Source organism: Haemorhous mexicanus, chromosome 2 (assembly GCF_027477595.1).
Source record: "Haemorhous mexicanus isolate bHaeMex1 chromosome 2, bHaeMex1.pri, whole genome shotgun sequence".
Lineage (NCBI taxonomy): Eukaryota > Metazoa > Chordata > Aves > Passeriformes > Fringillidae > Haemorhous > Haemorhous mexicanus.
In genome coordinates, this window is record NC_082342.1 from 20,030,159 (window position 1) to 20,050,870 (window position 20,712).

Sequence of the window (20,712 nt, forward strand, 5' to 3'; positions counted from 1 at the left end):
GTTCTGTTACTGCTGGAGTACAATGCTTGCTCCTCAACAGTATTGGAAGTTTGAAATTTGTTTATTCAATGCTGGAGTGAAAAGAGAACTGTCTGAAATGTTCTTTTTTACACATATATTTTTCTTGTTAACTCAGTTGCACTAATGTTTGCTTTTGGATGCTAATGGGATGTTTTAATTCCTAAATATTTGTTTTGTGGTATCAGGCACTGATACAGGATCCCTCTTAAAAGTTCTGCCCAAGTTGGACCAGAGGTTTTTACTCCAGATCCACTAAGATAAATAAAGCAGGAACTTGAATGTGGGTGTCCCAATGTCAAGAGCTTTCCAGAGAATAAAGCCAGCTTCTACTCATTGCCATAAAAGACAGTTTTGACTGAAAGGTAAAAATCTCTTTATTCTGGCTGTGCTATATCTTACCACATTAAGGCTAGCTGACAATACAGGTTAATTTTGAAATGTGTAGAGTTGCATTTCACAAAGTTATGAATCTACAGATAAGACAAAATCCAGATCTTTCAGCAAAGAGAACAGCCTGTTGGCATACTTAAGTGGAAAATAGATTTAGCTGGGGATAGGAAAATGATTTATAGAGCAAGAGGTAGAGTGGAACAGGCCATTTTTCTGTAGTACTCAGAGTCTAGTTTTGTCAAAAAAAAAGGGAGCCACTGTATTTAAATACGAGGTTTCATTACTGTAGGAATGTAGAGGAAGACTGTCTGCAGCTCTAGAGGTTCTCTGGGAAGAGACCTGTGTATCTGAGCAAACTTGTTAACATGGTTAGTATCCTGCTGAGTAGTTCTGAGGACCATAAACACAGTGGCTTGCCTGGGTACTAAAAATGCATATCTTGTGATGCTGGCACTTGCTGAGGGTAGTGGGTGTAACAACCATCGTTCATTTGAATCAACTGCAGAGTGTAATTAGACTTTAAGGAATAGATAGCAGAAACAATAGGAGCCACCACCCCAAAAATGAGGGTATGTACAAAGCTGTTTAAAAAATGTTGTGTAGGTGGAGGGTTTGACAACAGGCTGAGTTAACGTGCGGGTGGCTGAATTCTGTTCGTGAGGAAGAGAAACCAGAAAGACAACAGGGCCGCATGCAGAGAAGGCATAAAGAAACTCACAGCCAAATAAATACTTTCTCTCTGACTGAATAAAAGCTGAGTTTTCAGAAGTCAGGCACCTGGAGCTTCAGGAAAGCAAGGTGTTATCGGCTCTGAAGTTCTCGGTGATATGTGAGAACTCGTGTTTAATGAGTTGCTCTGAAATCAGTAGGCTTTGTATCAGAAAAATGCAGTACCAGATTCCAGCTCTTGTCCACCTGCAAGTGATAAGTTATGCAAAAGTATTAGATGGCAATGCTCTGGTAGATCTCATTATTACAGTGGCAAAGAAGCAGGTATCTCTGCTTTTAACTGTAGTTGAACAAGTGAACCTTTTATTTGAAAAGCAACTCCAGATTCCAGTGTGGAAAATAAAAATTAGCATCAATTAGAAAGAAAAGGCTAGGTCAGAATAAAACACAAACCAGACCCACCTAGCCTAAATCAATTCTACTGGAGCTTTCCACATAGCAATATTTACTTGTTACAGAATTGAACTGGCAAAGTGAGAGCTGCACTTGGGGGTTTGCTTTGTTTTTTTACTGTACGGTCAGCATGATCACAGTTCAGTTTTATTTTTTGATTACTAAAGTGTACAGCATGGTCTCTCCCTTGAACTTAAACAAGCTTTCCTTGGTTATTCACCTGCCTTACTGCCTAGAAGGATTTTGCACAATGTTTTGTTGACTAGATTTAGCATGTGAATGGGTTGTCTGCTGTGACAGAAAGGTTGTCCCTTGTGTCTTTATTTGAAAAAAACTAGGCTTTTGACAAGTCTATTTGTATGTCTGACCTTAAGAGATTTCAAACATTATGGGTTTTTGAGACAAAGTTCAAGACTCTCTGAACTGTGCCTTTCACAGATAGTTCCTCTGGTTTGAAAGTGTCTGCAAGCTCCACACAATTTCCCCTGCAACCCAGTCTAACTTTTATTTAAGCACTGTCTGCATCTGCCTTTCGTTAGTCCCATGAATGATCACTAAGTGTAGATTTAGATTCTTCTTATACTGACATTAAAGCAAATGGGTTCAATGTAAGACTGAAGCAAGGCTGCACATGATTCTGCTGCATTCTTCTGAACCCCAGCTAGCTCTCTGATGATGCACTGGCAGGAGTACTGCGTTTTTTGAGCTTTCCAGAATGCATTACCCACTGTTCAACATTTAGACATTCTTTCATGTGCATTAAAGAAGTAAAGAAGTTTTTAGCCAATTTTCAAAGTGAGAATACAACAATTTCTCTTAAAATAGTGTGAGGCATCATACACTGTATATGTGGTCATCCAATGGTCATCCAATCCAATGCCTCACAAGCACAGGGGTCAGACCTAGAAGGTCTACAAATCACCTATTTTGCATACACCACAAGCCACAAAACCCTCCCCAGTGCTCTGTAACAGCTTGAAGTTGTACAGCACAACCATTCAAAGACACAGATTGTTGTTTGCCACAGTTGTTATCACAGCAATCCAGCAGCTCTTATCACATACCACAAGAGGATAGCAAAGAAATCTAAGGCATTTTCAACATCCTAAGCACCAAACACACTAAAGACCGCTAAATGAAAATACACTTAGCAATATACTCCACTCCTTAGCCCTACTTTTGCACTTCTGTTGGTATGACACATGCTCAGTATAGGACTTGTACCTTGCACTTGAGCATGCATGTACATAAACATAATCCCCAGGGAGCTTCCAAAAACTACTTTTCTGTAATCATATCACGATTGTGGTATGTCTTCTTGCCTCTCTGGAGCCAGAGAAGAGAGGTGGCACCTCTCTTCCCAAGCACTTCCAAGGCCTGTCAGCAAGTCACCCAAGGCTCAGCAGCCTCGGACATGATTCAGTCCAGATGCTAAAGGCTTTTTGGTCTCTCTGATCACTGGAAAAAATGAAAAGCTCTGATCTGTCTTTGACGGGAAGAAAGTTTTGGGTCTCAACCACCTGTGCAGACACATCTTCTGGGACTTCTGCTGCTCAAATGCAGAGCTTTCTTTCCTTCTCTTGTCCTGCTGGTGACTTTTATTTACATGAATAATTAGGTGTGAATTGCCAGGAATATTTCTTCTCTTATGCAGAACCACCTTCTGCAATTTCAGGAACAGCTGTGTGTGTTTAATATCACAATACTAGAGTCACTGCACCCTGCTCTCTGTATATTTGCAGAAGAAATGCAGAGTACTCACACTTGCTTTTCTCCCCCTCTCAGAGCAAAACATCAAATACAGTAACCAAAACATATGTGCTATGCAGGACCCTACAGAAAGTATGTATGTACATATATGTTTTCAAAATGATGTTTGGTTTGAATTTGAGATTTAATCCAATTTAGGTCTTCACTTATTAAAACAGTTGCATCCACATTAATTTTAAAAATGGAAATGGCAGCTCTGCTAGGGACCAGAAAATTGATTCTATAAAGCTAGTTCCAAATGAAATGTTTCAGGAAAAAAAAAATAATCTGAGAGCAGTACTCTTCTGGCACCAGGAAGATGAGAGCTTTGCTTCACATGGAGGATATACTTGAACTAAAGGCATCCAAACAGATCAGCAACATGACATTTGTTTCTCACAGGAAAATCCTTTCCCTAGGGTACAGACAGGAAATCCAAAATGAGAAGAGGTAAATACCAAAGGATTACTGAGGAAAGGGGAGGAGAAAGAACAAAAAGCACAGTGTTCATTTGTGCCCACTAAAGAAAGACTCAGGAAAGAAAACTGCATGAGAAATAAATGCTTGTTTTGATATTAAATGAAGTGCTGTAATTGCATGATGTACCACTTCCGTACTGCAAAGCTGTAGTTCAGATCACTGCACAGCCCAGTGAAGTCTTTCTTTACTGTGTTGTTTCCTCAAAAATCATTGAATTCCCTTGGGGGAGAAAAATAAATCAAAATTCACCTTATTCAACTAAAGCATGAGATAGACCCTTAAGTTTGTTCACAGCTCTCCTTTTCTGAGTGCTGCACACTGTAAAAGAGCAACTTTTGTGAAGCTATTGACCTTTCTGTGTTAGAAAATTTGGTGCAAACTCAGTGATCCAGTAGTGGGTGAGGATTACAGCAGCACACGTGTGTTTAACTCCTTTTGCTGACCCTACTGTGTCTAGGCTTATACAGCTTCTCAAGATGCTTCCCTCGAGTACAGGATGCTCTATTTCAGATGTAATGAGGGCTAGGAGGCACAGGAGCTGGCCCACTGAGCCTTGCAGTCGCTTCTCGAACGCAGTGATGGGAGCTTTGTTTTGCTGTCGCATCAGCCTCCCCCAGAGCTCAGCGCACAAACCTCAGGCAGCAACGGGTGGGGAACTGAGAGCTCAGCGCTGAAACACAAGGAACAGAGCGAGGATAATTCACCTTGGAAGGGAGGACAATGCAAGGCTCTTCTGTGTGGAGTTGCTGAGATGCTCCGTGACAGGGATCCTGTGAAACGGGGGCTCTGAAAAGGACATTCTTCACACTGGAATTGCTGACTTGAGGTTTTTGTCAGCTGGATCTTTGGGCTTCTTGGCAGCCCAGAAAAAGCTAACAAAGACCATTTCTGCTGTTGCATATGATCAGGGAAGAAGAAAAGACGGGGAGAAAATAAATGAGGGACTATGCTACTTTTAAAAGAAAAACTTTTTTTTCAGAGAAGTAAAAATGGAAAGTTAGGACAGCTTTGAAACTGAAGCTACAATTCTACAGAGGTAAAAGCTTAGAAAAGATTAAGACTCAGATGGAATTGTTTGAACTGGATTTGTTAATCAAAGGCAAATTTATTTTGAAGTGTTTTTTTGCTTACTCAGCATTTTTTCACTCATTCATTTTTTCACTTACTTTCCTATGTTCTTTGGAAGGTTCATACTGTCTTAGTGTTTATCAGAATTGCATGTGCTTTCCAATAAAGAAATAGGAAACTCATATATCCCTATTTTTCAAACTTCCATTTCAGTTTCTTAGCCATTGTAAAGCTGTCCAACTGAGATCAAGGCTGGTGAGTATATGGTTAAATATGCCATGACCAGGGGCTATGAGCACCATGAAATGGTGCTCATAGCCCCTGATCATGGCATATTTAACAGAAGTTGAGCTCTCAGATAACCTTTCTCAAACAAATTCCAATACAGCAACATTTTGACATTCTCTTCCTGAGCTTTGACCAGACACAAGTAGCACCATTTCATTGTCAAATTCTATCCAACTTCTACAAAAAAATTGAGAGGTGAAATCAACATTTTTAATAGGGAGGTATAACTAACTGTTCCTGTCCTTTCTCTGTATAAACTGTTATCAAGACTTTGAAGTTCTGCCAGCTTGTTTCCATTACAAGGAAAACCTGATAGCAGCTGGAATTTTTGGAGTACAGTGAGAGCAATGGCAAGAGTCCTGTTGACTTTAAAACTATGCATAATGTCCTGGGGTTTAGGAACACAAAATAAAAAAACTGGAAACAATTTTCTTTTTAGAGGTCTCTGCCTTTTCAACACCCTAAGCAGCTTCATCTGTTAAAACTTATTTCTAATGTGATATCCACAGGAACTTTTCTCATTCTCTCGTTTTCCAGGCTTTCATTCCTCCTCTCTTCTGCCCATCAGTACTTCAGACTATCAAATGTTCCAGCCCTGTTCTTATCTGCCCCTCGAGAAGCCTCACTGCTCACATAGCATAACTTCATGTTTTGGGTGTTAGCTTCTGGGATTTCTCAGGCATCACTGCTCCTGAGAGACCTCCAGTTAGCCTAATGCAAGCCCAGGACTGATGAAAAGGATGACTTAACGCTTTCAGCCTAACAGCTGGCTACAGCTAGGCACATAAAAAACAGCTGCCATGTTCTGTTGATTGCATGCATCAGCGGGCAGGTAAAGCTTTATAATCAATATAATCTGTGGTAAAGGTCCTTCCTTATATACATACACAAGCTATAGCCCTGCTTCATCTGCAAAACAGCATTCAGTTTCAGCATGTGTACTGTATTAAGCTTTCTTTGCATCAATGTAAAAAAATCTTCTGCAATATGTTGTGATTGGAGCCATATGGTGTGTAAGAAACAGGTGGAGCAACAAGCATTGAAAGAAGAAAAGAGACATTATTTTAAATAGTCAAGATAAAGGATTACGTTTGTGGCCATCACTCTCCAAATAATTATTAATAGAATAGACAAGTCTGAGAGATGTGCTGCTAACAGTTCTGTGCTGTATGTTCTCTGCGGCCAGGACTGCTACAGAACAGTTTTCTCTCACTTATATTTTGAGTGTTCACAATCTACTGGTTTTGTGATGATTTTTTCATCTCCATCAAGAGATTTATTCAAATGTCTCTATTGTGTGATTCTCAAAATCACTAATGCCCTTTTCAAAGTGGTCGCTGGAGCACTTCCCAAGTAAATATTTGTTAGGAAGACAATTTTCCTGGATATTTACTCTTCCCATGAATATTCATATTAGAAATGTTAACAGAAATAAGAGACAATTTGCAAAATTTGTTTATATTTCTAGAGTAATGGAAAAGGATGTGTTAATTGGGGCATTTACAAATGCAAGCCTCCTTTTAATTTCGCCTTTTGTTTGACATCTGGTTTGTTTTTATAATCAAAAAAACCCTATGCAGTTGTATGTTCCTATGGCAAGTAAAAGCCAAAGCAGTCATCCAGCTGTTAAAATTAGTGTTAGATCTGAATTTTCTATGGATTTCCCATTGCATGGCAGGAAATCAGCTTTCATTGCAGCTTCCCCCTCCTCCCCATTCAGCCTCCTATTAGATTAATACCAGAAGCATGAAGTAATGTTTAACAGAAAGTTGTTGCTTTTAGCTCTGGGAAAACTTGGCAGCCTCTCCAGAAAAGAAGGGGGAGGGGGAACCTGAAGCCTCCGTTAACTAAAGAGGAGATTGGAGGCATAAATAAACATTTTTCTCCCATTAAAATTCTGAAGTTTAAAAAAAATACACTAATGACAAACTGTTTCTAAGTCATTCTTCCTCTCTCTTTATACATTAATCGCCCAGCTTCTATGGGCTACTTTTGGGTCGCCATTTCATATTGCTTAGTAATTTATGTCCTGTTGGCAAAGTGTATCACTGAAATAGTGCATTTCTCTTTTTGTTTAGAATGGGTTTCTAGTTTACAGGATTGTCTGAGGAGCTTGCAACCAAAAAGAAGGTTTTTTTGCTCACCAATACTGAGATACTTCCCCTTGAGTTCTTTAAGGTTTCAGTAGTACAAAGAAGAAAAAAAAAAGGAACATGTAAACAAGGCATTATGACAAAGAAGCCAGACTACCTCCAGCTTCTTATCTCAGATTTTACAGTGGTCTTTAAACTACAGTACAAAATTAGAATTTATTTAAACAATGTGCTAAATATTGTCATATGTTAATTTCCTGTGATACTGTGGGATCAGCAAGCATATTTTATTGCTTCCTGAGGGCCTAATCCTACATCAGTCAGTGGGAATTTCATGAGAAACGTGTGGTGTCATGGCCACAGCAGTGCAACCTGGAGCAAAGTGCATATGTGGGGCTCTGTGGAAAAGGGATGCCCAAGCTCCAGGAGCAGCATGGCAGGACAAGGACAAGTGCTCTCTGGGGACCAGCATAGACATGGACATGTGCATAAGACAGCAGACTTTTCATGATTCAGCTCCTGTAAAACAGCATTTTCAAACTACTCATATTCCCAAAATATCTGTGTTTATTTGCTTTTCAGTTTACCTTGTACCATTAGCTGGTGTGCTGCCCTGTAAAGCTTTGGCTTCTGGTTAAAGAGCAGAGTTCCCACTGACCACCGGCTGGGCAGATGGAGAGTTGCAGAACTCTGAATCTGAAGTACCCAAGTGCTTTACTTTCTTTACCAAAAGCTCTTCCAGCAGTTTGCAGCCTGCACAAAGAGCAAGGTGATCCAGAGCCCTCCCACAGTTTCATCCCCTGCCCAGCCTGCCAGAACCCAGTCCCATTACTGGCCTTTGACACACCCTGTGAGACAGGTGGCACATCCAACAGCAAGCACAGGGAACAGCTGTACCTGTAGGATGGCTGTGCGTGATCCCCCACTATTCCCCAGGATAACCCAAACTTGGGCTGACGTAAGGAGGAAAGGGAAGAACAGAATACAGATGAATCTGGCACGGGGCATATATATCCTGGCCTCAGGAGCCAGTCTTGTATGGCACCCATCTGTTGAAAACCTGTGGGGAAGTGCTGGACCATCTTCCCCTTTCCCTTGCATATTCTGTTTGGAGATGAACGTATTGCATTCTGTGACATTCTCCACTATCCTGATATACTTTTAGGGTTGAAGGGGGTGCAAGTGCAGTGGGAAAGCCATGTGGTGGTGGGTTGTCATTTGACTTCTATTTTGGTTTAGGCTGATTTTACCTTGGGTATTTGCGCATCTTCAGCATGTTTGTCTTTGGGTGCAGCATATTTTGTCTAAGCATTTAAGGCAATCTTAAGTAAGGGCTGTGCAGGGAGAGAATTGTTATAATTTACATTTTTCAGATGTTTTTAATCCTGCATCTGTTAGGAGATAAAAAAAAAAACAGAAATCCGAGGCTAAAATCTATGTCTGCACCTCATTCGGCCCCTACTACTGTAAAAAAAGTAGTAGCAATATTGTGTCATCCTTTGTGCTGCTAATGGTACATAATTCCACATTTGGGGGCCATCTGCTGAAAAGAAAACCTCTGCAACCCTTCTGAATGCACATATAAAAACTTGTCAGCAAAAACAGCTTAATTAATGAGTTGTGAGAATTTATTTTATCTAAACTTCATTAGACAAGGCTTTTTCCTTTACAAAAGCCCAAATGACTCCAAACAGAATGAAAGAAGTTTTGGCAGCCATCTTTCTTTTTGGTACAAATACATTGTTTTACCTCTTTTGACTCCATATTAATTAATTTAAATTCACTTGAAGAGAAATAATACTTTTTTGCAGGAGGAAGAAAGCAATTGAGAATTTATTTCAGCACAAAGAGATGCATCTTTACACAGATTAACTATGAAATTAAAGTAGTAACTTTGGTTCTTCTGTTCCATACCATGCCCCCACTGAGATTTCTTGTGTAACCTTGGGCAAATAGCTTAAATTGCTTTAGATTTCATCTCACTTCCTACTAAAGGAAGTACTGTCTTACTGACACGACCCACATTACTGTTATATATGCATCCAGATTTGATAGAGACCAAAGGAGAATAGAAAACTTCCCTGTCTTGGAATCAGAAGGAAATCATGAGTTACCAGACTTTGGTGCATGTAAGGACTTATGAATCAGCTTATTGCTTGCTGGGTAAAAGATAAGAATAGAAGGGGAATGAAGGCAGCTATGGAATGAAGGTACCCATGTATCCAGCCACTGAGTACAAAACTACTAGCTGTCCTAATCTGTGACTATAATTGTAAACCAATGTAGCTACAGAATTTGCACCATGTCTTGTGCCAACTGCTTTCCTACTGCTTTGGCATCTGTGAGGAGCACTGACCAAGGTTAAGCTAGTGCTTGTAGTTTTCAACGTGTTTTCTCACAGATCGTATACCCAAAATATACCTGTGTACAGGAAAAAAACGCTTTACTAGCTGTAGAGAGCTTAGCAGCAGTAGCAAAGCTGGCTGATGAAGCCCTAAGCCACCACACTGATTCTAGGAAAGGGAACCAATTAATCAGCTGTGAAGACAGAGAACCATACACAAGCTAATAGGGGAGTGCTCTTGTGATTTGAAGCAATGTCCATACTGTGGTAGCAAAAATTCTTTTGATTACTAAAATACCCTATTTAATGAAAAAATAGCATGCTCTTCTATTACATTAAATGGTCCAGCTGCTTAATGAAAATGGTTACCTCTCTGACAAATCTTGTCTTCTTTTTATCTTTAGGCCATTATGGATACAACACTGCTGCTACTTAAATGAGGCATTATGAGTTGTGCAATTATAGAGAGATTTTTTTAAGGTAACTACTGATTATTAACAGAAAATTAGCTGTCTAAATTAGTGTTCCTTTAATGGTAGTTCTGCAACAGAGTTATACTGTGGGCTGGGTAGTCAGCATAAAGAGCAATCCTCCCAAATGTACTGTAAACTTAGGCAAAAACTCACAGAAGTGCAACAAAGCCCACCTACCAGACCTGTCCCTTAAGCTCTGAATTCAACTGCAAAAGCAGCTAGTGCCTGATGATTCAGAAAACGAGCAAAATTTAATCACTTTTTTTGCCTTGCAATTACAATCTAGCTAATTGTGTACAACTGTGCAAAAGGAAGAGTGTTTTGAGCCTTCCAGCAATTGACTTGTGTCCTGAAGCATGAGATTTGATTACTCATTTAACTTATTTTCCCCGGGCAGTTTCTTCTTGATAGCTTTTGTGTGACAGTTCAAGAAAGTTTCAGGATGAGTCACAAGAACACTCCACTGCTTGAACCCCAACTTCTTTTATTACTGATACACATTTCTATTGAATGCTACATTAAGAGCTTTTTAGATTTTTAACTAGGATGATCAGTGTAAGTACAGGGTGTGATTTTTTTTTTTTTTTTCACCAGAATGGTACTGATGAATGCAGTCATTCTCCACTTGCCTTTTGATTTTGCAGATTCCCAACAAGCCTTAAAAATCGATTCTTTCATAGCCTAGTATCCAGCCTGCTACACTGCCTCAAAATGTCTTTGAGGAAGTTACAGCGGAGGAATCACTGCTTACTCTGAAGTTTCACCCAAAGGTCTGGTTTTCAAGCTATGGACAGGTGGTTCAAAATGCTCTGGTTACATCCTGGAAAGCACTGAATCCTTATGACTTCAGTTGTTGTTACAGGTTTGTTCAAAAAGTGTGCAACTTAACAATCCACTGGTGTGTTGGTGATGCTGGTTCAAGAAACAAAGATCCAGTCTCAAGCACAACTGCCCATATCTAGCTGTATCTCTTCTCATCAATCACTCTAATGCAAGGAATTTGGGACCTTTTTCAGAAGACATAGAGGCATTGGGAAGGAATAGGTTTCACCTGGATCATTTTCTTGATCTGGTTTTAATAAATAATTGGATCACCCCACCAAAGAATGTAACAAATCACAGACTATGAATCCAAATGAGTAGTTAAGGCAGAAAATGGAAGACACCAGACCAGTTTTGCCACCAATGAAAAGGCTGGGTGTAACAGCACCCAGTCATCAATGGGAAGCTTTATCTCAACCAAGTTTGTCAGACTGGGAATGGCCTCTCCTCCCGCAGGTAACAAAAGGCTGTGGGCTCTGGCTCATTTGACAGAAATGCAGTCTTGTCCACACTTGATGTGAATAAAATCTGTGAAGGTAAGGGACCAGGTAACGCAGAGGTTGTGACTGTGGGTGCCTGCTCAGAGATTATTTCAGTTCTGAAGCAGCTGAAGTGATTTCACCTATTTTACAGAAGCATGGCATTGAAGTATGGTAACAAAATGGCATTTTATTACCATTTGCAATGCTCCTGATTAAAGCATCCTTTTTGTAAACATTTCCACATTGGATTTCTACTTATATGAATTACCATGGAAACCAAACTTTTATCAGGCATGCTTGCATACTGAAGGGTGGAGAATTTTAAAAGCCTCTGTGATATGCAGCACCACTGATGTTGAAGTACAATTGCCATGAAAACTGTTAATGGACTGTTGAACCCATCTGTGACTCATAGCTCTCTTGCAAGTTTCCATATACTTTTTCCTGACATTTTTTAAATAGCATTGCTTCTTTTGCTCCAACAGGAGTTTTCAGCTCTATAGTTTATGGAGGTTCTCTTGTTTCCTAATTTTTAAGTGTTTCCTACTAATAAAATGTAAGATGGAGTTTTTGCTGTTGTTTTATATTTCCAGACTCTTGCCTGTTAAACATTACAACTTACCAAGTTACTTTAGAACCTAAGCTACGGCTGAGTACTTATAATTATTTTGAGTACTTATTATTATTTTCAAAATAAATCCTATTCTGTATTTTTATTTCTTTTGCTGAAAAGAAACAGATGATACTGATTTAGACAAAGTTTTCACAGCATACAGGTAGCAGGGGAAACATGGTCTGCCTTATCCAGCTTTGCTGCCTCCTCATTTACTGGGTAGGAACTAGGTGAAGGAATATTTCAGCTGACATATCACAAGTCCTTCAGAGCAACAGTTTGACTGCAAGAGCAGAGTTACAGCTTTCCATACTTCTAGGCTTCACGTTCCCTAGGGAGATTTTTGCAGACTATTACTTACAGTTTTTCCCTCTTAAAAGGAAAAGGAAGATCATGTGAGATGATGGGAAGGTTGGCTGCTTTTGGTTCTGTCTGTGGCAGGATTAAAAGCAATTTTCTGTTCTACCAACTGTGTACATGCCCTTAACTCTGCATTTATTACACACACAAGCATTTGTTTTTTAAATGCCTTGCTTGATCAGTGAACAAAACAGAAGAGCCAGGTTCAATGCTAGCAGAAAATGAAACACTGGGATGTTTGTGGAGGCATCACAGAAGAGACCATCTAGGTTCTGGCCTTTTAGAGTAATTAGTCTAAACGCTTCTCTTTTTATAGTAAACCAGAGTAGACACTAGGACAGTCAAGGGCATCTTTTAAAAAATATTCTCTAGTATTGTGGGTATCACTATACAGATTTCAGGTACTAAAGAGTTATTACCAGGTTTATATTGTAGTAAAGTTATGGTTCTAGCCAAGTAAAATACATAAGGCAGGAAGTGTATCACAGCAAACTCCGTTTGCTTGTGGCACACGGGAACAGGCAGCAGCCGCTGCAGTGGCTTACCTGGCCGAGTGCTGGGTGAGCTTTTGACCCATCCAGCAGGACCCCTACACAGCAGGTAAGTGCTGCTATCCCCGAATTCCCTCTTTGGGAAACATATGGGGAAAGGTAAAGTGATGAGGCCACACAGGACGAAACAAGATCTCTATGCAGGATACTTTGGCTCACTGCCCTGAGTCCTCCAGGCTGGCTCCCATCTCTTACCGCCAGGGTTTCCTTACCAAGCCTGACGCTGCACAGGCGCTCAGAAAGCAAAGCTTGGTTATATGCCCTGGGCTGCCAGCACCCAGTGATTCCCGGGCGAGGGACGACCCCTCCCTTTTCTTTTCCCCTTGTAACAGCTCCAAGCACCTGAAGGTGGGTCCTGGCACCTCCAGCCGCTTGCCAAACACGGGACGGGCCAGACGCGCTGCTCTTGCAAACACGCTTTGCCGAGCTGGTGCTGGTTTGTAGTATTGCTCTGGTGTGAAAATTCCTGCAGCAAGGACTGGCCGGTCTTCCAAAGCCCGTTCCCTGCTTTGGAAACAGCAAAGAGCTAGTGGTGGCAGCTACATCCTTCAGTGATGCATGGGGACTGGACGGGGGTCTTTTAGGACCTCCGTGTGTGTCTTCACACGAGGGTGTCTACGTATTACACACTTTCATGGGTGTGTTTTTCTCAGGTAAGAGAAAATCTTGAATTTCAGGACACTTCAGGCAGAGGCAACCCCGGGCTGGGTGAGTGGCAGGGTCGCCCCAGTCAGGGAACGGAGGCAACCTGGCTCCGCTCCGGGATCGGGAGGGCAGAGGGCAGCCCCCTCTGAAACGCGGCTTCCCCGGGCATAAAGAGGAGGAAAATGAGGTGGAGGGCGGGCGCAGGTAAAGCGCGCCCCAGGCACGGAAAACGGGGCCCGCGCCCTGCCAGCGCCGCCCTGTTTGCTCAGCTAATCTCGCGGGCAGGAAATTGCCTGGCGATTCATATTTATGGATCGTGAAGAGCTCTACGGCGGCCCCTCTGGGGACATCCCTGTGCCCATTTCCCGTTCTCGCCCGTCTACCCCCAGCTCCGTCCCTTCCCCCCCATCGCGGCTGCCCTTTGCCCGCCCCGCTCCCGCGACCCCGGCCTGAGGGGAGCGAACCATTCAGCCCGCGGAGGTGCCCCGGCTCCGCCGGGGGGCGGGCACTGCGGCGGGGGGCGGCTCCCAGGGGCGGCGGCGCTCCTGCAGCCGGGCGGGCGGCGGGGACCGGGATGCGCAGGGAGCGGCGGCGGAAGGCGGCGGTGAGTGCGGGGGAAGCGCCCGCGGGGTGGGTGATGTCCTCCCGGGCCGCCAGGATGGAAAGAGGCGGCGGGGCCCCGCGGGATGGGGAAGGGGGTCCCTCTCGGGTACGCAGAGCCTGGGCTGACGCCGGCTCAGCTGCTTGGAGCCGTCTCCGTTTTTTGAGCTACTTTTAAGGGAGTTTGTGCCACCATCACCCCCATCCACTCCTCCGCCTTCGGTCCCTTGGCACGTCTGACGGGTGAGGTTGGTGGAGTCCCCCTTGCCGCCTGGCCCTGCTGGGACCCCTCAGCTGATAGAGACGGGGCTCCCTTCCTCCCTATCGTCTCCAGACGCTTCTCCTTCTTTGTCCGGGTGTTCCCCCCGGTTCTGCCGCGTCCCCGCTGGCGAACAAAGCCTCTGCTCCGGGGGCGCCGGTGACATCCGTCCGAGGTCTGAGGAAGAAATGGAGGAACGGCGGGGCTTGGCTTTGCTTGGTTTAGTTTTCCATCGTAAATAATCTACCTGGTGGAGGGGAAGACATGGGACAACGCTCTTTGTCCGTGATCTTTTGTTCGGCTGGTGGCTTATAAAAAAGGCTCCTGCGGCTGTGCGAGGGCTGCCGTGCCCGGCGGGGATGGGTTCCCGGCGCGGAGCCGGCGATGGATGCCGTCTCGGCATCTCTGGAGTTTAGCGGCAGGAACCCGGCGATACGGTGGATCGGCTTGCGGACGGAAATCGGGGGTTTGAACTCCACCTCCCCTGACAGATTCAGAGCTCCTAAGTTCCCCCTCTTGTAGCCCTGTCGGCAGCCGGGTGGGATTCGGCGGCGCTCGGAGCCCCGCGCTCGATGGTGAGTTCAGCCTGGAGATCAGAGCTTTTCTTGGGTATCGCTGCCCACGATCAGAGGGAGCAGCGGGCTGGAAAGTACGATCCCCGCTCCTTCTCCTGCCCCAAAGCTGCCTGAGGAATTTACCCATGTGCAGAAGTGTAAATAGACTGTCTGCGCTAACATAAAGACTTAAGAGATGGCTTTCTGCTCTTGCACCAAGTGCTTGCTTGATCTCACACACATGGCTTTTGTCACCATTTTCTTTTTCCCCCAAATGCTTATCTTTTCAACTTGTCATCTCGTCTGTGCCTTGACTCTGCATGTGCCCGAATCCTCTGTGTCTGCATCTTCAGGGCATCTGGGTGAACATGTTGCCACTCAGAACATGGTGAATATTTCATTTTTGTGCCACACCTTCACTCTCTTGGAGGAAGAGGGACACAGGAGCAACCTTTTTTGCAGATTTTCATGTTTAGTGAACTTTCTAGTTTTTGTATTCTCCATATTCTTGTGGATAATGTCCTCAAAAATAAGTTATTAATATGGGAAAGGATCAGAGATGGGAGGAAGTAAGGCATGATAGAATGGAATTGCAAAGGGTGAGGATGGGCTTGCTTTCCCACAGCAGAAAACAGTGTAGGAAAGAAAGGAGATTAAGTGATGAGAAGATGGGAGAGTGCCTACCTTTGCTGTCATGGGGAGGGGTAGTCTTAACTAAGCGGGTTACAGAAAAAGAGATACCTTTAGGGCTGTCAAGTAGTGACATCCCACCCTTTCTATATAGTTCATTATATAGAAAGGGTGGGATGTCAGTAATTTATTCTGCTTCCATTTCGACAAATGCTAAATCGACTCATTAGTGTGTCTCTTTTTACTGAGGAAATGGAAATCTTTGCCATCAGCCAGGGCAGGAAGAGTGGTTATTTTTTTTCCATATCAGTTACTGTCTATGCTTATCAGATACAATTATCAACCATATCCTTGGAAGTAGTCAAAGGCATCAGTTGACTATTGTTGAGAAGCAACAAAGCCCATCATGAAAAATTTAAAGTATTTTGGGTTTAGAGAGGAAGTGGAGATTGGGTGACCTAAAGGTAGCTGATCCATCTTGAGGCTGGAGTTGGATAAGAAGAATGAAAGATGGGAAGATGTTTAAATGGGAAGATCTTTTTTGTCTTTTCCACTTGAAGATCCAGAGAAAAGCTGAAATAATCCAAGTTTGTATTGGCAAGTTCTGGTGATTGTTAATGAAGATATTAACACTGTTCACTGTGTATTATTTCCATTTTAATTTGTTAAAATGAATGGTTAAATCTGGTGTGTAATAACTGCCAGCAAGGCAAACAGTGTTTCCCACTGAATTAAACAAGCAGCTATAAAATGATGTTCTGGGGATTTTGAGCAGGTGCTGTTCATTTAGGATTTGTTTTAGACTGGTGGAGCACATCCAAGATGCCACAGAAATCCAAGGGGATTTTTCCCCATAGAAAGAAGGTCCTCCAGGGACTACAGTGCAGAGTGAACTGTGTAAATATGACCAAGATTGGAGGTTTTTTTCCTTGCTCAGGTCTCATGCTGGTGGAGTCTGTTTTTAAGTGAACCACTTCATTTAACTTCCTTTATTATAGTAAATAGTGTAACTGCAGGTGTAGCACCTCTGTTCCTCACCTGAGGGAACACAGTCCTGGGACCTGCTGATAAATGCTGCCCCGTGTTGGTGCAGGCAGATCCATGGCTTGGCAGCACAGCAGCCACGGCAGGTGCCACTCGAGCTGTCACTGTCATGGTAGGGTTTGCCAAGCATGTGTGATGAGAAGCATTTAGTCTGGGGGCATGCTTGCTGCCCTGAGACTGCTGGGAAATGAAGAAGCGTTAAAGAGCTAGAGGGGACATTTGGAAATATGGGACAAGCATCCCGGGAAGGAGACAAATTGAGGAGAAATGGATGAGCGAAGCAGGAGACAGAAGCTGTCAGAGTAAGTGGACACTAGAGAGAACTGATTAATGGAAGGAAGTGACAGGCACAAAGTGGCAGTGAAAGAAATCAGCACAAAGGAAAGCAGATCATGGGCAAAGGTTGCCTGAGAGTGGGAAAATGCAATAGATAGGAGAAAAATGGTAAGGACATGCAAGAAAAAAAAAAGAATAAGAGGGGATGAAGCTGTTTTGATTAATTTTTCTATCTGCTTACACTTTTTGGGCCTTACCTACTTGTTCTCATTGTATTTGTCAGGGGTGCCCTAGAGGCAAGTTTGTCATGTCAAGTAGGGTGGGAACAGAGAAATTTCTCTTTAAGGTCTTTCTGCTCTTGTACAGACAGAATTTCTGCTCCTGTATGACATGAATTTGGATACATAATTGTTTTGCACTCAAAACCCTTCCTGAAATTTTAGGTGAAGAAAGTCTGTATTGATTTGGCTTCAGGAATAAGAATTATATTGGTCTAGAGTATTTAAGTGTATTTATTTGTACACCAGCTATGTTGTTTGGTTTGGGTTTTCTTAGTCTGCACAGTAAGCAGTCACAGCCCACCAGTAGAGCTTTCTATTTGCCATGTCTGTGTGAAAGTTTAAAGTTTCAGTTTGCAAATCTTTTGAGCATACTCAACTTTTCAACAGGAAAGGAGTTAATGAAATAGCAACAGAATGATACCAGGGAGCTTGTCACTACTGTCATGAGATGATACAGTCGTTGGGTCAGATAACTGACTGTGGAACTTAGCTACCAGAAAGGTGCCAAAATAGAAAAGATGACTATGGCTAGAGTTTGACTTGTCCTCTGTCAACCCTGTCTTTCTGCATGATGAAAGGAGTTCATTGTTTTAATAGAAATCTCTTCAAGTATGTTTCTACCTGTCTGGGGCTTTTGTTCGAGCAGAAAAGAACTAGCCCTCCTTCTTCCTTTAACTTCTCTCAGTGAGCTACTCCCGATGAAACGGTGGTTAGTGTGACTCTAAGGTAAGGAGGGGCAGTGATGTCTACTAAAGTAATGCTGTTTGAGTAGGTGGTCTAATATATTGTCTTACCAAATGGCTCGACCCTCAGTTTGTAGTCACCCAGCCATAGTGTTTACATGGTAATGAATGTTTTTATTTTTTATGGACATTTAAAATTGTCAGGTGTCGTGACCTGATTAAAATGATTATGTCCATCTATTGGAAAGAGCAATTGATGTGGCAATGCCTGCAACACCAATCCTTATCAAATAGGAGAGAATCATGTTATAACAGTAAGACAGGGTAATTAAAAATGTCATATTTAAGTGCAATTTTTGGAGTAGTCATGTGGTTTGTTACAGTAAAATATATGTGGTTTATGAGTGGAATAATCTTACTCAGGGTGTTTTCCGTTGCACTGTTTTATTTCTTCTTCTTCTCCAGTATCAACATGATAATTTCTCAGAGAAAGAGGTAAGCCATAAAAGCGACTTCCTCTGCCACTCCCTTTTCCACACCGGAAATCTGCAGGGTTGCAAGGGAGTGACTTAGTCAAATATGATTCACAGATATTTGATTTCTAATTTATTTAGTGTTGCTGAATGTGCCAAGCTGTGAGTTTTAGGAACTAAAACAATCTGCCTGTAAGCAGACCTTGTGCTCACTTGCATGCAAAGACCTATGTGTTGCAGGATTTATATCTTGAAAAGACAGGGACTGAACAGATTTCAGGACGATGCTGGCAAGAAATTAGGTATAGTTTGGGGTCTAGTGTATTATGTTGTGGGGTAGGAGGAGGAAATGAAGAAGGATGTTTAGGGCAGCCTGTAGATCACAGCCTTGCTGAGTTGTCCAGCTTTTGGCAGAGATGACTTTGCTGTCTCATAAAGATGTGTCCATTCATGGGTACAGAACCTCCACCAAATTATGCAGGTGCCTTTCTGTGAATATATTGTTTTAGTATGACAATGGGCTTGGGGAAAGGTGGATTTCCATGTAAGTGTTTCAGAGGTAAACAGTAGATTCCAGTGAGTTTTACTTTGCTATTGAGCCTATCAAGACTTTCGTTTGTAAACAAGCAGAGTAAATCAGGAATAAAACCAGGTTTGATTTAATCAGGAGTAAGTAAATTGTCCTCAGATTACACAGGGAAAAGGTAAATGATCTTGGTGATAGAACAATCTGTTTATGCATGTAGGTGTGCTGTACTGTGGGAAAATGAAATCTCCAGACACTAAAGCAATCAGCTCTCATTCACCAAATTTTGTTTAGAGTGTGAAAATTCAAGAGGCTTTCTTGCTTCCACATCAGTGTGTCTTTTATTGGAATAGTTGAAACAGACCCTAATCATTTGAAGATCTTGTGGCAGAACAAATGAAACTCTAATGATGTGCAGGTGGTGCCATTGAGGGGCTTTTGTCCTCACCCTCCATCAGTTGGGATTTCATCTGTTTTCCAGTAGTGGCAATACACTGCTGTAGGAGTTTCTGAACAGAAATGTCATAGATAGTAGAGGTGCCAAGAGCTGTAGGGAGCCACTGTTAATGTTCAGCGAGAAACTGAAAATGAAAAAACAATGAAGAGCAAAAAAGCCTTAAAAGATAGATGGCCAAGTTTGAGAGTTTTGTTTAAAACGGTTTATTATCAGTCAGAGAAGGGTCGTAGTGATGCCTGAGGCACTGCAACCCTCTTGATTGGTAACATAAGAGCAAAGTGGGTGCCAGAGCAGACTCTGCTAAAGGATGGTAGGTATCAGCCCAGGCAGAAGTAAAGAATAGGTGAGAAGCTTATGTGCTGGGAAAACTTCTCTCTAAATCTATGGATGAAATGCTGGGAAGTGCTGTGTACACAGGTAGTGTCCTTGTGGCTTGTTTGAACTGCAGCTTTTGGCTTCTACAATAAAGTGTCCTGGTTTTGGCTGGGGTACAGTTCATTTCTTCCTGCTAGCTGCTACAGCATTGTGTTTTGGATTTAGTATGAGAATAATGTTGATGACACACTGATATTTTCAGTTGTTGCTATGTAGTGTTTCTGTTGAGTCAAGGACTGTTCACTTTCTTGTGCCTCACTGGTGTGAGGAGGCTGAGGGAGCATGGGAGGTTCGAAGGGGTCATAGCTGGGACAGCTGGCCCAAGGGATATCCCGCATCCTATGGCATCATAATCAGCATATAAAGCTGGGAGAAAAAGGGTTTCCTAAGGGTTTAATTCCTTATTTTCCTTCGCTTTGTACATGACTTTTGCTTTATCTATCAAACTATCATTAATTTAATATGTTTTCCCTCTTTTATGATTCTCTTCCCCCATCTGGGTGGGTATTAGCAAGCAGCTGGGGGGTCTGAGTTGCCAGCTGGGCTTAAACCACCTCACAAGGGAAAGGAGTTCTTACTGTAAAGCCACCCAGTGTTAGAATATCTTAAAAATTGGAATCCTTTGTTTGACTCACTGCTTGAGTTGTGAATCACTGTTTCTTCTGGTTGTTAGTGAAACAAAACTTAATTTGGCCTGGGCTCTGTAGAGATGAAACATGATTTGTAATTCTGTATACATTCTCTTCATATGACTTTATAAATCCCAGCTGAAATAATTTTGCTTTGTTCTAGACAAGGCAGAGTGTGGCATGTGCTCTGTAACAAGAGTCAGCCTTGCTGGAGGCCCTGCTAACCTCATCTAAAAGAATATGATTTCATGAGAGCAGATATACTATGGATTTTGAGCTGTTTGTTACATTAGCTCATTAATTCATCAATTGTTTCTTGGTTTTGCTCAGAGTGAAAAGTTTTTTAAAAAGCTCTTTTCCCTTTCAAATCTAATTATTACTAAGTGAGGACTTCTCTGATCTCTCATCCTCTAGGAAAGGAGAT

At 42.4% G+C, this 20,712-nt stretch overlaps 1 protein-coding gene across 19 annotated transcripts in view; it reads left to right on the forward strand.

Annotated features, from left to right (window-relative positions):
* The window catches only part of PHLDB2 (pleckstrin homology like domain family B member 2), an 87,664-nt gene that overhangs the window by 4,292 nt on the left and 62,660 nt on the right, over positions 1-20,712 (forward strand). For 4 of the 19 annotated variants that reach the window (XM_059837630.1, XM_059837623.1, XM_059837699.1 and 1 more), the window contains exon 1: positions 14,114-14,935. The exons of 3 other annotated variants lie outside the window; for them this stretch is intronic. Coding sequence is in view for 2 of the 16 variants with exons in the window: in XM_059837713.1 (XP_059693696.1) it covers positions 14,076-14,105 (30 nt within the window). In the remaining 14 variants the exon portion in view is untranslated. 12 more of the 19 variants (XM_059837688.1, XM_059837670.1, XM_059837692.1 and 9 more) reach the window with 7 other exon arrangements.